The following is a 16,508-nucleotide window of genomic DNA, read 5'->3' as shown; positions in this document are numbered from 1 at the left end:
TTTCGGAATGAGCAATTCCGAAAACACCTTCATCAATATCTACACTACGGATGGCGCCGTGCATAATATCTGACTCTTCCACCATTTTCTCAAGACGCATCATAATTTGAGATTTTGTCCCGGACGTCGTTGGAATTTCCTTACTAGCTTTGTCCAACATTTGACCGGGAACCTAAAAATATAAATTAAATCATGACTTTTTGTGATGCAACAGAATCGTTGTGTATATAATTCAATGGGTATATATATTTGTACCTCTTTTTGAGATTTAGGATTTGTTTTTGTCCCGGACTTCGTTGGAATATCCTTACCAGCTTTTTTCAACTTTCGACCGGGAACCTAAAAATTCATATAAATTAAATCATGACTTTTTGTGATGCAACAGAATCGTTGCGTATATAATTCAATGGGTATATATATTTGTACCTCTTTTTGAGATGCAACCGACTCGATGCGTCTTGAAATCCTTTTACCAGCTTTATGTGTGGGTCTTGTAGGAGTCTAACATTACCATGTAATAAGGATTGATTAAATATCATAATTGTAGCTGAATTGAAATGTGAATACTAAATATTCATAATCATTTAGAACATATATACCTCGGCATCTGGGAAAATTAGATCTGACGGCCATCCAACAAAGGATCCGACTGCATCTCGCATCAACGTTGTCTCTGAAACAACGTCAGGTAATGGTAGAAGCGCGTCCGTATCTAATACAAGGTCAACCGAAACTTTCATATATCCCACCGGGAGGGGATTATGGTGAAGTAATTCACCCGAAGTGTTGTGCACTTTTCCCTTGCCAACTATGCGATAAGTTGGTGACGATAGATACAACTGACAATGTGTAATGCCCTAAACCAATAATAAATGTTATTGTTAACGTGTATATGTGTCAAGTAAAAAAGTGTTATATTTTAATTTCATAATAACATATATAATTACCTCGGGAAATTTCGGTTGACAATTGATACTAGCTCGGTCACTAGTATCTTTTGCCTCGGAACCGCACCTTTCCTCTCTATACCTTGCATTCTCCTTTTGCAGTTCGAGTACTTGTGCCCTTAACTCCGCCAAGGTCTCCATCACCTCTTTGTTGGTAGGATTTTTTGTTTTTGGTTTTTTATAAAATGACGACGGAGTCACACCAAAACCCTTACCCCTCACACGACCGGAATACTCAGGAACATTTAGTACTCGACTAAGTACGCTCCTGCAATCCTGGACCTCGGTTGAAGGTAAGGTTTGGGATAAAGTCTCCTGAAATATTATTAGAGGAGATTAAAAATGAATTATATGTCTAACAAAATTTTCGATATAATTAAAGAAATAATGTTATATATACTTACACATTCGTCATAAACATTTTGAACCGCTTCAACGACAACCCCATCCTTCCCAACCCGAGCAACCTTCCACAATACGTGCTCCGGAAGAGATGTTGCGTCACTTTTCTCCTCGGCTAGCTACACATTGAATCAGATTATAAGATCATCAATTATAACATATTGTGACAATGTATAAGCTCATAGCATTTGAATATACTCACAATTCTTTGTTGTAACCGTGCATATCCCGTACGCCCTTTTTTGTACGGATACGCGGGTTTTGATGCCCTTTTCCGATTTTTGTCGCTTACTTCCTGGATAAAAAAGTTTAAGGCATATCAGAACCAAGTAACTTAACAATTGTATAATACCATAATTAATAGACATTACATGGAATTTTTCGTTTCTTCGTTTGGCGACAAAGTTATCCCATTCTTCGGCTGAAATAATCTCCGCATACTTCATTGGCCGTTCTGCTTCAACAAATTTTCCTTCCTCATCCTTGAGAAATTTGTTGGACAAAAAGGATCGAAATCCTCGAAGTCTTTTTTCGGCCAATTGAATACAATATTTTTTCCGGCTTTCATCGATGTGAAAGGATCTCTACAAAACATACACATGGAGTATGTTATTATAAGTAATATTATAACAATATATGGTCAACAAATAATCAACAAAAAAAACATATAGCAATATATGGTAAGTACCTGTATCTCAGACCATATTTTTTCTTTGCCAACCTTCAATTCCGGACTTCTCCAATTATCACATGTAATCCGAATATGTTGTCGAACAAGGAAACCAATGTAACTTGCCAACATTGAACCGTTAGGCTCAATTAGTTGGTCTTCAGCACTCCAATGTACTTCGAATTTTTCACCCTTGTCTCTTGCACGAATGATTGACTTCATAACAGTCAATCCTCGTTTGATTTCATTTTCAACATTGTTACGTGATCCACTCGCGTCATGGGTATCGTCTTGGTTACTAGCCATTTTATCTGTAATATAGAAATGATTCAATAAGACCCAAGTAAGACAATGACCATATTCGTGAAGCTACACAAAAAACACATTCATATACCTTCCATTTCTCTCATGTTACAACAATCTAAACTCTCTCTTTTTTTCATCATTATTGAATACAAACTCACACACACCTACTGCATACAAAAGACCAATGCAAACTTATGGTGTTTGGAACATGAACAAACTTGCATCCATAATCATCAAACTTCCAAGCACAAGCTCAAACACACTCCAAATGACATCAGTTTTCAATCAGAAATAAAAAACCTTACATAACCATACAACATACAACATTCAATGATCAAAACCATACACAAAAAAATAACAAAAAATGATTTTCAACAAGGTGCTCATGAACACCATATAGTGCTCGTTTGCCCTAAACAACATTAATCAACATAATGCAAAAAATGTAAAACTCAGTTTAGAAAATGCCCTAATCAAACACCTGAAAATACAAACTATTGAGAGAAATACCTTCAAGGTGACATTAACGATGGAGAAGAAAGTGAACAGCGACGGTGGACGCAGATAACTCAGTGAACGTGAACGCAGCAGCAGAAAAAGGCGACGGCGACGACGACGGTGAGGGAGGGAGAACGAACGGAGGACGAGAGTAATCGCAGTAGAGAGTAATCGCAGTAGAGAGAAAACCCAGTTACGTAAACGAAATAGCATATTGAGAGGGAAAATAAAGAGACATGTAGTATATGTTATAATTTTAATGTTTACTAAAGGGGATCTTAGAGGGCGCTTGTGTAAAAAAAGCGCCCTCTAAAGGGGGCCTAAGAGGGCGCTTCTAAAAGTGCTCTCTAAGGCTTTCCAAAAGCGCCTTATAAACTGGAAATGTACATGGACTTAGAGAGCGCTTTTTTAAAAGCGCCCTCTAAGGGTACCCTTAGAGGGCGCTTTCATAAACGCGCCCTCTATTGGTGTCCCTCCATTTCCTCATTATTTTTTCGCTTCACTTTAGAGGGCGCTTTGTTACAAAAGCGTCCTCTAAAGTGCGCTGTCTATTCCAGTTGTTCGCTCCTTATTTTTTCTCTTCACTTTAGAGTGCGCTTTTTTAATAAAGCGCCCTCTAAGGTGCGCTGTCTATTCCAGTTTTTGGCGTAGTGTAATCTCATAGACAATATCACGAACTTAACACCATCTGAAGATGCCATCCTAGCCATCACCGTTTTCGCAACCCACTTAGAAATGACATAACTATTATTCAATACCCTACCACACATGTGTGTTCCAATCCATTTCTTCATTCTATACGTGTGCTTATTCCTAACTTTACTTACAAGTGCTAAAAACCCACATTTGCCCTTGCAAATTACCCTTACTCTAACTTTATAATTTTTCACATACTTTATATGTCTCCCATTTAATACCGACCATTCAGTTATTACTTCTTAAAATTCTTCAAGTGATACAAACTCCAATCCCACTTGAATTTTTAATTCTTGTCCAAATCCTGCATCTTAAACCTTGAATATTTTGGTTTCTTCTCCCCATCAGAAGCATCAGTGTCACTACTACAAATCTCATCACTAGCATAGTTGATGATCATCTCATTATCCATACCACTACATGACCCCATATTATCAACACAAATTGGTAGCTTCTTTGGAGTATGCTTGTGTTTCCTTGCTGCAACTTTTATCCTACATCTTTTCCCCTTCTCTTCAACTTGATTTTCAATAAAATCAAAGCAATCGTCCAACCCAGGAGCCCTCTCATCCTCACTATCATCAAATGATAAACCATTAGCTTCAAAGTCACTATCCTCATTGTCCTCTGTGTCTTCAACCTGTTCAACACCATCAACATTAGTTTCTCCAACATGTTCAACATCACCAACATTAACTTCTTCAACATGTTCAACACCACCAATATTAGCTTCTTCAATTTGTTCAACACCACCAACACTGTCTTCTTCAACCTGTTCAACACCACCAACATTGTCTTCTTGAAAATCACCTACATTAGCTTCTTCTGCATTGCCTTTACCTTTATGTTCAACATATATGTGAACTGCACATTTCATTACCATGTCATATTGATATACCTTATCAACATTACTATCACTAACCATTCTACTATACTTATCATCATCGTTGTTATACCACCATAACCAATACTCTGAATACTCAAGCTTAGTTAACTCTTTCACGATACCTATTGCTTTAAATAAGCTCCACCTATCTGGATCTATTTCTACTACATGCTCATTTTCCCTTGTGTAATATACTAAAGAGTCCCTATCGAATCTACCCCTATAATGAAAAATCAAACTGAACTCCATAACATGCAAGTTTCAAGAAGACACAATGAACAGAGCTGACTCACCGATAGAATGAAGAAAGAAGATATTATAGATGAGATTGAGTTATAGAGATGCGATTGTGTGTTACTAAGTCATAAAATTAGCATTTCGACATCTTCGTTGCTTCGTCTCCTCCCTCCCACAATCTGAGTTTCTTTTTTCTTCCAACAAACAAAACCATAATTTACAGAAAACTAAAAGAAAAAATATTTTCTGAAAAACATTGCATTTTTTGAGGGAAATAAATCATTTTTTTAAACATAAATCTAACCTCAGAAACTAGAAATTGGTGCCAACACAAAAATTAAAATATAAAAACTCAAAAAAAAAATGGATTAAATTCAAAAAATTGCTAACTATTAGGATAAAAAACTATTTAAGTCAAAAGAAAATAACAAAAGAATAGAAAACAAAGTTATACCAGCATAGCAGTATTAAGAATATGGATTAAATTCTAACTGATCAAAAACTATTTAAGCCAAAAGAAAATAACAAAAGAATAGAAAACAAAGTTATAGCAGCATAGCAGTATTTGTTCATGAGAGAAAAAAGGGAAAAAGGAGCGGAAACGCGACTCTCCGAAGAATCGCTTTTCCTCAAACGCGATTCTCCGAAGAATCGCTTTTCCTCAAACGCTATTCTTGCTCCCTCAAACGCTATTCTTGCTCAAAACTCAGACGCGATTCTTGCGCAACAAAGCACCAAGTTAGTTTGCAATTCAGAATGGTTTTTCGTTTTGGATTCGCGGTTACAAGTTCTATGGTTCCGAATTGGCGTTTCGAATAGCTTAAGGTAATTCCTTCTTCCTTTTGCTATAACTTGTTTCTTCTTCTTCTTTTTGCTTTGATATTCTGAGTATGGTTGCTGTTATTGAAGAGATATAGAGTTAGATTGAGTGATGATGAACAAAGTGGTAAGAGATTGAGTAGTGAGGTTGATGAGATGATGAAGGTTGTTGGAGTCTAGCTCAACTATTAAGAGTTTCAGATGTTGAAACTCTTGCAGTTAGGGGTGATGAGCTCTGAAAGTGAGGGTTAAGGTGAGATTTGAGCAGAGTAACACTATGGTAGCTGATGGAATCTTCCTTATGAAGAGTGAAAAACGGTGGGTTTATATAGCTGTGGGAGAAGGAGAATTGGAGGGAAAAAGTAGTTAGGCAGTCATGGATAAATGATTTCAGGCCCTTGGATGAGGATCCGAGGCTATGATTTATCAACGGTGGGAAATGGTTGATGAGATGTGTGTTAGTTAGGAGGAAAATTGAGTGGAGATTTGTGTTTGTTTTCCACTAGATTTAGTGAGAAATATGGAATGAAGATGTGTTAGTTTGTAATTTAACTGAATTTTTGGAGGTTGTTATAAGTGCGATTAACTAGGGTAGGTTTAGAGATTGGTTAGTGTAAATATGAAGTTAGTCTTGAAGTGAAATTTGACAGTTGGAGGGATTTTATGGCATTTGGTTAGTTATGTTGGTTTTAGAGTTTGGTTAGCTTTAAATGATTTGACATTTAGAAGTTGTTTGTGCTTTAGGTTAAAGTGTTGCTAAATTAGTTCTCTTGAAATTCAATTTCATTCTGTTTTGAAGTTTCATTTGGTGTTGTGTTTGGATTTTCGTTCGAACTGAATTTGAGGTTAGTTTAGGTTTGTGATTTTGCACTGGTTTTGTCATTGCAGAGAACACCCATTCCTTCCATTTCCTCAACAGCTGTCATTCTCTTTGTAATTGCACCTTGCTGAGAAAACTTGCAGTGCTGAATCGGATACATGACAACAAGCTCAGTCAGTATTCCAACAACAATTGAGCGAAAATGCAGAATTTACCAATTGCTTGTGGGGATTGTCTGAAAGTGACCAACTTGATTGGTGTTATCAACAAGGTGAGTAGTTTTACCGAAAAATATATGCACTATGGTAACGACTGCTTCAATCTTACCTTTCTTAACAGTTGATGGACTTGTTGGCTTCCATCGGCAGAAAACTCCGATATTTCCCTTGAGTTCAATCACTTCATTGTAGCTATTTGCATTTTGGTTACTCCTTAATTTATTACTGTAGTCAGACTCCATTTTGCTAAATTGATTCCACACAAACTTCTTTTTTCAGAATTTTTTGGAGTCCTCAACCTTGAAATGGAATTGGAGAGTAGTGAAAGGGAAACGGTGTTGAGGATTGGAGTTTCTGCATGATGCTGTAATGTCATTGCTTGACTGGATGGCTGGATCATCTGTAATTGTTGTTGAAGCTGGGGAGATTAATTTTGGTTTGAATAAAATGGGAAAATTCAGATAAAGTAAGTTCTGCAATACTAATATCAATGGCTATGAAAACGATGAAAACCGTTATTTTCCCAGAAGAAATGCCTAGCATTTTGAATATCACAGCATGCAGTAACCTCTCGATGAAAGAGATGGCACAGTATGGAGAGTTGGTCGAAGTTAGCCCTTGCAAACTGAAATTTCAGACAATTTATAAGTCTCCTAAAATTCTCCAAACACAGCATGATCAATCCCTGGAGAATTTGTGACTGAGATTGATACGAAAGCAATTGACAGCGGCAAACTTAGAGCAACAACCCTTGATCTCAAGGAGCATTCAGAGATTGATTGATTGGACGGGTACTAGAATCAAATATGGAACATGAAGCATCCCTTCTCAGCTTTTGAATTTCCAAAACCATTTCAACATAGGAATCACATACACAGGACATGAGCTCCTTGTTCCATGATTCAATTAACTGATTTCCAGCATCAAAGTTTCCCTCGGCTGAAGCACCCTTGTCTTGGTATATATGGTGAGACAAGTAATAACAATCAAACGGGATTTTTCAGTATCACTGCTACCTCCACATCCTTCAAGATCATTTTATCCTTTGATAAGAATTGGTCAAAATAGTTCATAGAAAGATAAGGAGTAAATGTATCAGGATCAATACTCTTTGAGTGCTCGGCGATTATTAAAACGGAATTCATGCGGAGAAGAATGTTCTGATTGTTCGTAAAGAAGTTTCACCTAGTCAAAATTGATTTCTCCTCTTTCTCAATAGCAACATAAGAAGCCAGAAATCGAGCTTTCTTATCTTGAAGATCCCTCAGTCTGAATTGAGCTTTCTTCTCTTGAAGATCTCTCAGTCTTTTCAAGTCAAAAGAAGCTTCATCACAACTCTCCTTAGAAAGACGATATTCATTGGCCAAGTCATTGATTTGAAGAGCAATCTGATTGAAGGTTTCTCGCACCAACACTGTTAATTCATAAGGGAGTTTGTGGTGATTGTGCGTGGGGAACTCGAGACTTGAGCTGCTCAATTGCCTGCATTCCAACGTACAGTACGAGGGAGTCGATTAATGGCGCATTGGAGCAACTTTGTTCATAACATCAAGTTTGTGAACTTGCTCAATCTCTGAATCAACCATGTGATGCATATTAAGATCACTTGGTATTGGTGACTTCACTTCAAATGCATCGACGTTTCCGGCAAGACATTCTTCTATTTGTTCTTCAGTAGCATGCGAAGTTTTGACAACTTTTCACTCTCAAGTATTCCAATGAGGTAAACCACTTCCATGTGGCAGCTTCGTGACCCCTGAGTTCCAAAAGCTGAGCATTTGTGTGCAATTTAATTTTCTCTGTTTAGCAGCAAGTCGCGGTCTCAGCATTCCATATACTTCAATTGCTTTTGAATTCCATTCGTCTCCACCTCCTTAAGTACAAAACAAACAACATAATATGGATCCCAAAGAATAGCACAGAAGCACTCCAAGCCATCGGTTTAAATTGTTGAGTTGCGAATTGATTCAATCGGAGACTTGTGTTGTTTTTAGTAGCTTAGGAATGGAACTTTCTGTCCCATGTTTGTTGTTGGTGTTAACGAAAATGACAAGCCAGAGTTTATTTCCAATGCTAGCTGCACCACCAACTTCCTTGCACTACTTGAAAAAGTTATTAATGACAGGTTTGGCATTGTTGAGGATCACATAACCACTTCCCATTCCATCATCGCCACCCACAAGACTGTTGATGGACCATCAAGCAGGGACTGAAGAAGTGGAAGAGCTACTTCATTTAACATCATTCCCAGCAGTATTGGAGCTGCTAAGGCTGCCGGTAAAGTGCTTCCTGCCTTGAATGGAAAGTTGACCGGTATGTCATTCAGTGTCCCAACTGTGGATGTCTCAGCTGTTGACCTTACAGTGAGGCTCGAGAAGGCCGCTGCTATCAAGAAAGAGTCTGAGGATAAGTTGAAAGGGATCCTTGGTTACACTGAAAACGATGTGGTCTCCACTGACTTCATTGGTGACACCAGGTCAATTATCTGATGCCAAGGCAGGAATTGCGTTAAATGACAAGTTTTTTAAGCTTGTCGCATGGTATGACAACGAATTGGGTTACAGTACTCATGAGGTTGACCTCATTGTTCACATTGCTAAATAGCTTTAAGTTGGAACCGCTGTTCGTAGTGCTAGACATTGGCCTACTTCTATTTTCTTTATCATTCATTAGCTTAGCGGCAGTTAGGCCTACTTTCATGTAATAAGTTTATTTGCTGTACTAATCCAGTTTCCACCCGTTTTTTATTAGCATTAGCATTGAATGTTGGTGAACGATCCACCCTTTTCATTTATTGAGTTACAAATGAAGCTTGCTGCTTTCTAGCTTCCTGATTGTCTGCATCAACAACTAATGCGGGAGGGCAGAGAAGGCCAAAAAAAACTGTCCAAAAAAGTCAATTGTCCGTTTTCTTGTGTTTCCTCATGTACTTGTCATGTGTTATACTTTGGAATTGAATGTAATGATAACTTAAATCTATCTTGCAACAAAAACCTCTTGTAATATTCTTATATCAATAAAATTGTTTTTTCAAAATCAAAGCTTCTTGTTTTATATCTTTACCCATTTTTTTAAAGCACTAATCCATTCATCAATAACTTGAACTACAAGTAACCATAATATAGAGAGCATGCCCTTAATCACCGTGGAGAACACTTGGTCATTAAGCTATGAGAAATGTCCACATATTGAGATCAAACCAACAAGTTGAATTCATACCAAGAACCCTTGACTCAAACTTAAATGAACAATTAATAAGAGACTATGTATACAAATGAAATGAGCAATAAGCCATATACAATTGAATAGAGATAGGGCAAATTTGAGATATGAAAGTACACATTGAGAAAAGTATTATGATCCAAAAAATTATGGAACTTATAAAAACCTTTTTTCTTTCTCTGTTTTAACGGAGGGACTTTAGTCCCTTTTGGAACAACAATTTATCCATCAACACAAACATTTCAAAGATTTCGTCACACTTAGTAACATCAAAGGTATATGTTCTAGCAACAAATTTATCATTTTTAGGCTCTACGGGGTTCTTCCCGTTTGAGGGTTTTAGCAGCTTGCATGTATAGGGAGGCTTAGACTTTAGTTTGACCACATTGACCTCGTTCTCCTCTACATACTCATACTCTGAGTCAGATGAGTTTCCTATGTTGTCGACTTCAACATAAGCTATTTTATTTTTACTGAGCTTCGAAGTTCTAACTTTTTCGGCTTTTAACCGTTCGATTTGTCGAACTCTATCAGCCAACTGGGCCATGTCTCTCAAGGATTGTGTGTTTAACTTCTTCCTAATGGAGTAGTCGAGACCCCATGCTGCCAGTTCAACTAACTCATGTTATGACACTTGTGTAAAATATCTCGCTTTCAAGATTCTAAACCTATTGAGGTTATCGTCAATTCTTTCAGCCACCTTTCTCTTTACACTAGTTAATTCCTTGAGGATAATCTTACATTTTCCCATTTATAACTGCTCGTGAAAGACCCTTTCTAGTTAGGCCCACGTAAAGATGGAATTTGGGGGAAGGGTGGTGAACCATGTAAAAGTGTTCTCTGTCAATGAGTTTGGAAAATACTTGATCTTCAAGCTCTCATTGTTGGCTAAATCACCAGCCTCAGTCTTGTATCAGACGACATGTTCCAAAGTGGACTCACTAGTGTCGCCCCCGAACTTGGAGTCTTGTACTTGTTGAGAGGCTGAAACTCAAAAGTAACAGAGACAAGTCCCATCAAGTGACCAAAGAACTTATGGACACTTAACAAAGACAAATGAGAAGTGCAACAGATGAAAAGATGTAGTTGATCAAAATGGAATTTGATCAAGTCAAATCAAAGGGAATAGGATTGATGAACAAACAAGATGCATGATCATACAAAAACTAGCCTAGGGTCTCATTGTTAGGTAGCCCCAGAGAAAGCCATGTAGGTGCAAACTGTATCGTCCTATGTTTCATTGTTAGGTAGCCCAAGAGAAATCCATGTGTGTGTAAATGTGTGTTAAGCCTAAGAAGATGAATGCAATAAACAAGATGCGTAAAGCAGATGAATAAAACCACAAGCTCAAAAGTTCATAGGAGCAGAGAAAGTTAAAGTGTCCATAAGGTCTATGGGTCCAAGGTCGCTCCAAGTCAAGCAAATGGGTCTAAAACCTAAGTCAAAGTCCATAGCCCAAGAGGTGATCAACATTCCAAGTCAAGCATAGGTTTAAGATCAAGTCAAAGGCACTTTATCATGTTTTGATTCTTTAAGATTAACAAGCAGATCAATCAAACAATAAGAAGCAACAAATGAATAAGGCAAGATGAATAGAGTATGAAGTGAGATGAAGACTAATGAGACATGAAATTAAAGTAAATTAAATAAATGGCATAAAAGTAAATGACATAAATTAAATGACTTGAATTAAATGACAATAATGTAAAGAGCATAAAGTAATGTTAGGCGTTAATGATCAAATAATTGTGTCGGGACAATTTAGAGTTATGTTAACCAATCATAAGTAGGCTTATGTATAAGTCATACCTATCTGAGGCCGGTCAATAACAATGTATGTGTCAGGCATGTTAGAAAATTAGTACAAAGTTAATCTCCTACAACATGTAACACAATGATCAAAGCAAAAGAAGAGAAGAGATGAAGATAGAATAAGTGAAGAGTTAAGGTAATCACATAGGGATCCATCTATCCAAAAATCAAAGGACTCAAAATATGGCGCATCAAGGGATAACCTATCATTGATGCAAAGTATTGAAGATGATTCTTGATCATTTATCAACAATTTTGAATTAAAGAAGGTTGAATCAACCTCAAGTCCATCTATCAATGATTTGATATGTGGAAGAACTCATCAACCAAGCAATCAACTTAAGTCAAAACATCAAGTGAAGATAAAAAAGAAATTAAAAAAATGATTTAAAATGATTTAATAATGATTAATAAAAGAAAATAAAATAGAAAATGTCAAAGAGGTATCAAAACACAAAATAAAAGTCCAAGAAAAATGGAGAAGGTCAACAAAATTATAAGTGACTTAACCTCAAAAGTTGGGATGAAAAATGTTTTAAAATGATTAAAATAAAAATGTTAAATAAAAATTAAATCTAAAATAAAATAAAATATGAATTAAATGCAAAAATAATTTTAAAAATAATGCAAAAATTAAACATGGTAGATAATATTTTTATGAAATAATGGAGAAAAAAATGGGCTAAAAAATAATAAAGGATCTAATTAAAATGATTTTTGAAATAAAAAGAAATAAAAATAGAAAAGAAAATATTTGAATGTAAGGGTTAGGAGAGGTGGCGCGCTATGATTGGCCAATGGATTCAAATTTCCCTCTGAAGCGCGCAGAGTTTTAAGCTTAAACACACATCGTGCAAGCTTCTATTTCACTCATTGTTCATGTCCCTCTGCATCAGAGCAATTGATTTGCTCTGAGCAAAGAGAATTTGCTCAAACTCGTGAAGAAACCTAGTTTTTCAAAGTTAAATTAAATGATCAAATCAAAAGATAAATCAAAGAGAGGCAAGGGCTTTCAATCAGTGGAACAACACGGAGAGAATGATAACTTGTTTGAAGTATAATTTCACTCGTAACTACCTTGTCCAAATCGAAGCTCGAGGTCAACAATGGTGAAATTGGAAGCAAGGTTGCAAGGAGTTTCAGATCACGATAATGCTTCATATAACTTCAGGTGATGCCGATGAAGGATTCTGGGCAGAAATTTGGAAGCAAAAGAACTTGAATCGAAGAAATTAGTCACTGTTTTTTTTGGGCTTTCGAGTTTCAGTGAGACAGGGATTTATTGGCTCTTGAAGCTTGGAAGTGAAGGAAAATCATTCCCATATTTAAAGGAAATGAAATGGGATCATGGTTCGTGTGAATTAAATGCAAACTCGTGTGAAATAGGATTGAGGTTTCCAGTTTTGCATTCCATGTGAAATGCAACATGAAACGTGTGATTTGCTGATGAAATGAAGTTGTTTCTAGCTTGTTTGCACGCGTTTTGACATAACGAAATGTTTGCACATGTGCAAACGGTCCCAAAACAAAGATTTACCTATAATTGCAACTAATGGGTTTGTGTTAAAATATAGTTCATGTTACCATGTTCATGCTTAGGACAATTCCGATCCACTTGTGCGTTTTTCAATCTTCTTTAAGCCAAATGATCTCTTCATAGAGTAGAACACGATGCAAAAAGAAACAAGTCCAAATGATGTTTGAGGAGAAAGTTACATGCTTGTGAAGTTGAGATCGTGACATGAGTTTTAGACTGGGCAATTGGTCAACTAGTTTGAGGCATGTTGGGTCATTTTGAGGTCCCAAGTTGATGACATCATAACTTTTGATTCCCTCATGCATTTTGAGTCAAATTTGGGCTAAATGATCTTTGACATAAGCTTAACAATATACAAAAAGGAATGAGATCAAACGAATGCTTGAACTGAAAATGGCAAGGGTGGAAAGTAGGGGTCATGACAAGGTTTTGCCCCATTTTGGCAACTTGGTCCTTTGCACAAATGATGTCCTTAATGAATGAATTGGTGTTTTAACCTTGAATCAAAGTTGTAAAGGATCCCAAAAGGCATATGTGACTCAAATAAGCTTGACAATTGGATAAAAATTGAAGGAGTTATGGAGTTTGGACCAAAGGCATGACATACTTGCAAATTAGGTCAAACCAACTTGTACCCCTTTGTGTAAATTGACGTTTTCTTCCATTTGGAACCACAATGATGATAGAATAAGAATCCATTAATGAAATCTTGACTAGAGCTTGGGTGATATTGAGAATGATTTGGAGATTGAGTGATGTGGCATGGACACAAACACATGGACCATCTTTGAATCAACATGAAGCAAACTTGCATTTCCTTTGACCAAAGGACCTTTGCCTTGCCTTGATTTGGAGCATGATCATCTATATGAGCAACAAGAACAACCAAATACCATCTCTTGTTGAATTTAGGGTTAGTTGACAAGCAAAATCGAGATGAAACCCTAATGTTAAGATACAAACTACAAAGTGGCCATGCTTGTGATCCTATAACCAAATGCAATGGTCATACATGCTATGATTTGATGTATACAAATGTATTATGCAAAAGAAAAAAGGAGAGAGAGTAAATTTTGGGGTATGACACACAAGAATTAGATATTTGGAGTAAATTGTTGTTATTTAATCAATCCTAAGTTATTTATATATATATATATATATATATATATATATATATATATATATATATATATATATATATATATATATATATATATATATATATTTATATATATATATATAAAGTTAGTTAACATGGAGGTTATGTAACTAACTCCATATATAATTATCATGATTTAAAATTGAGGTTGCGGTAATGATGCGGTTGCGATGCGGGTGTTGCGATGACGGTCATTGTAGTTGTTGCGAAAGACTTAGACATCATACTTGTTGCTACGTGAAGTTTGATTGGGAGGTGTTTTAAATATAGAAAAACAATGGATGTTAATATTTTTGGTTACATCAAAAATAAGTTAATTTTGTGGATTCTAAAATTACGAATTTTAATGAAAATAATCGAAGAAACGTGGACGAAATTGTTTGATTGAATTTCTAATGCGGTTGGATGATCGATTTTCCTATAGAATCAATACTGCGTGTGCAATTTAAAACCTTAATAATTACCACTAATTCTATTTGTGCCTACTACTAACTCCATTTGTTGTTAACTCATGTTTATATTTTATGTCAGTTACTGAATAAAATCACATCCCTCCTCTCTCAAATGCATCTTTCCCTCTCTTTTCCTCATTTTTTGTAGAGTAAGAAAGCTTGTGCTCTAACACAGCTTTGTTGCTGCTTTTTCCTGCACCTTTTTCAGTGGCATCAGCCTAAGGTGGGGATGAGTTTGGTATGCTATTTTCGTTGTGTTCTTGGTGGGTAGGGGAAGTCTTTTTGTTCTATCTTTCAAGTAGGCTTCGTTTTGCTTGGTTTCACTTACTTTTGCATCATCCTAGTGCAGTGAAGTTGTATGCTTTTTTATTTTCATATTAGACGACAAAATCATTACTCTTAAAATTAATATAGTCGCCAAACATTTTTCTCCATTTCAAAAACTATATAAGGAAATTTATTATAACTCTTTTTTATTTATCAATAGTCTCATCTCATGAGACGTTCAAGAAAATACTAAACTTACATTCATCATTCATCTCATGTCACAAATTTATAAAGTTACCTTCCTTAAAAAAAAAACAAACTTAAACAACAAGAAACAACACAACCAAACAAAATCCAACAAAAATTAGAAGAAAACACACTAATCCTGAATCCTCACTTTTTCATGGATATTACCATGCTTTTTTTAACCACTACCTCCAAGAACACCCTTCAGCTTCTTCACCACAACCGCGTCAAGGAAAGTAGTTTGAGTAATCAGCTCAGTAGGAAAATCGCTTTTAAACAAAGCGAAATCCAATATCTGTAAACCAGGATTAGCACTACTAAAGCTAACAAAAGCAAGTGCATTAGAACCACCACTATTAATTTGGAAATGCAACAACCCTTGTGGAAAAACCATAACATCACCTTTGTAAAGTGTTTCAAGGTAAACAACATTGTCGGATGAAACAAAACCAGCACAGATTGTTCCTTGAACAACAACCAATATCTCCGACGCACCAGGGTGAGTGTGAAGTGGAATAACTCCACCTCCAGCTAAATCTAATCGCGCGATTGAAATATCAAGTCCATTTACGCCGGGAAATTGCGCGTCGAATGCAGGTGTGACAGCGGCTTTGATAATGTTTGTGGTGTTTCCACCTGTGGCTAAGCCGTGGAAGACGAAGTCGTCCACGGTTACTTTTTTGGGTGTTTTGCATGAATATCCGGCGGGGCCGTTTGGTGCATTGTAATCTGCTACGCAGAAATCTACTACTGATGCATGAGAGAGGGAAAGAAGGGAGAAAATGAAGAAGGAGATAGTTAGAATCATCTTCATTTTGTTGATAGGGTTGTTTGTGTTGTGTGTATTTTTGTGGTGAATTCGGTTCTATTATATAGAGAGGGAGGAGTGGATATCTTTTTATTGCTATTGAATTGCTTCAACATGGTATGTGGAAAGGATAGATATTTTGAGGTAGGATTGGTAGTTCACGTGAATGCTTAACTTTTTTTCTTTGGATAACAAGAAGCATCTTTTTTGTTTGAATTCTTTCGTGCATGTATGAAGTTTGCAATTGCACCACCACATGCTTAAGTATTAAGTATGTGTGTTTTTAATGAAAATGAATTGAATTCGATGTGTACGAATTACAGATTCATATATAACGCATCAATATTGATAATAATTTTAAAATGTCCTTAATTCCATATTAGTTAGAGATTTTGTTTGTGTACATTCGATAAAAGTCTTATAAGAATTTGAAAGGGAAAAAGTGTCAAAGAAATTATAGGTGGTGGCCACAACACAATCACATGGTATGAGGGAGAAGAAGACGT

The 16,508-nt window shown here is 36.2% G+C and overlaps 1 protein-coding gene and 1 pseudogene across 1 annotated transcript; one reads left to right on the top strand and one right to left on the bottom strand.

The window, feature by feature from the left end:
- Nucleotides 1-5,169: 5,169 nt before the first annotated feature.
- On the top strand, nucleotides 5,170-9,289 carry LOC127135733 (glyceraldehyde-3-phosphate dehydrogenase, cytosolic-like; annotated as a pseudogene).
- A 5,840-nt stretch (nucleotides 9,290-15,129) lies between these two features.
- Nucleotides 15,130-16,298, bottom strand: LOC127135725 (auxin-binding protein ABP19a). Its single transcript, XM_051062369.1, has one exon. It carries the CDS (start codon nucleotides 16,006-16,008, stop codon nucleotides 15,373-15,375), a length of 636 nt encoding a protein of 211 aa, XP_050918326.1. The 5' UTR covers nucleotides 16,009-16,298; the 3' UTR covers nucleotides 15,130-15,372.
- Between the last annotated feature and the right edge of the window lie 210 nt (nucleotides 16,299-16,508).

Source organism: Lathyrus oleraceus, chromosome 1 (assembly GCF_024323335.1).
Source record: "Lathyrus oleraceus cultivar Zhongwan6 chromosome 1, CAAS_Psat_ZW6_1.0, whole genome shotgun sequence".
NCBI classification, from domain to species: Eukaryota; Viridiplantae; Streptophyta; class Magnoliopsida; order Fabales; family Fabaceae; genus Lathyrus; species Lathyrus oleraceus.
Note: the sequence above shows the minus strand (reverse complement) of the source record. Positions and strands in the feature narration are given on the sequence as shown.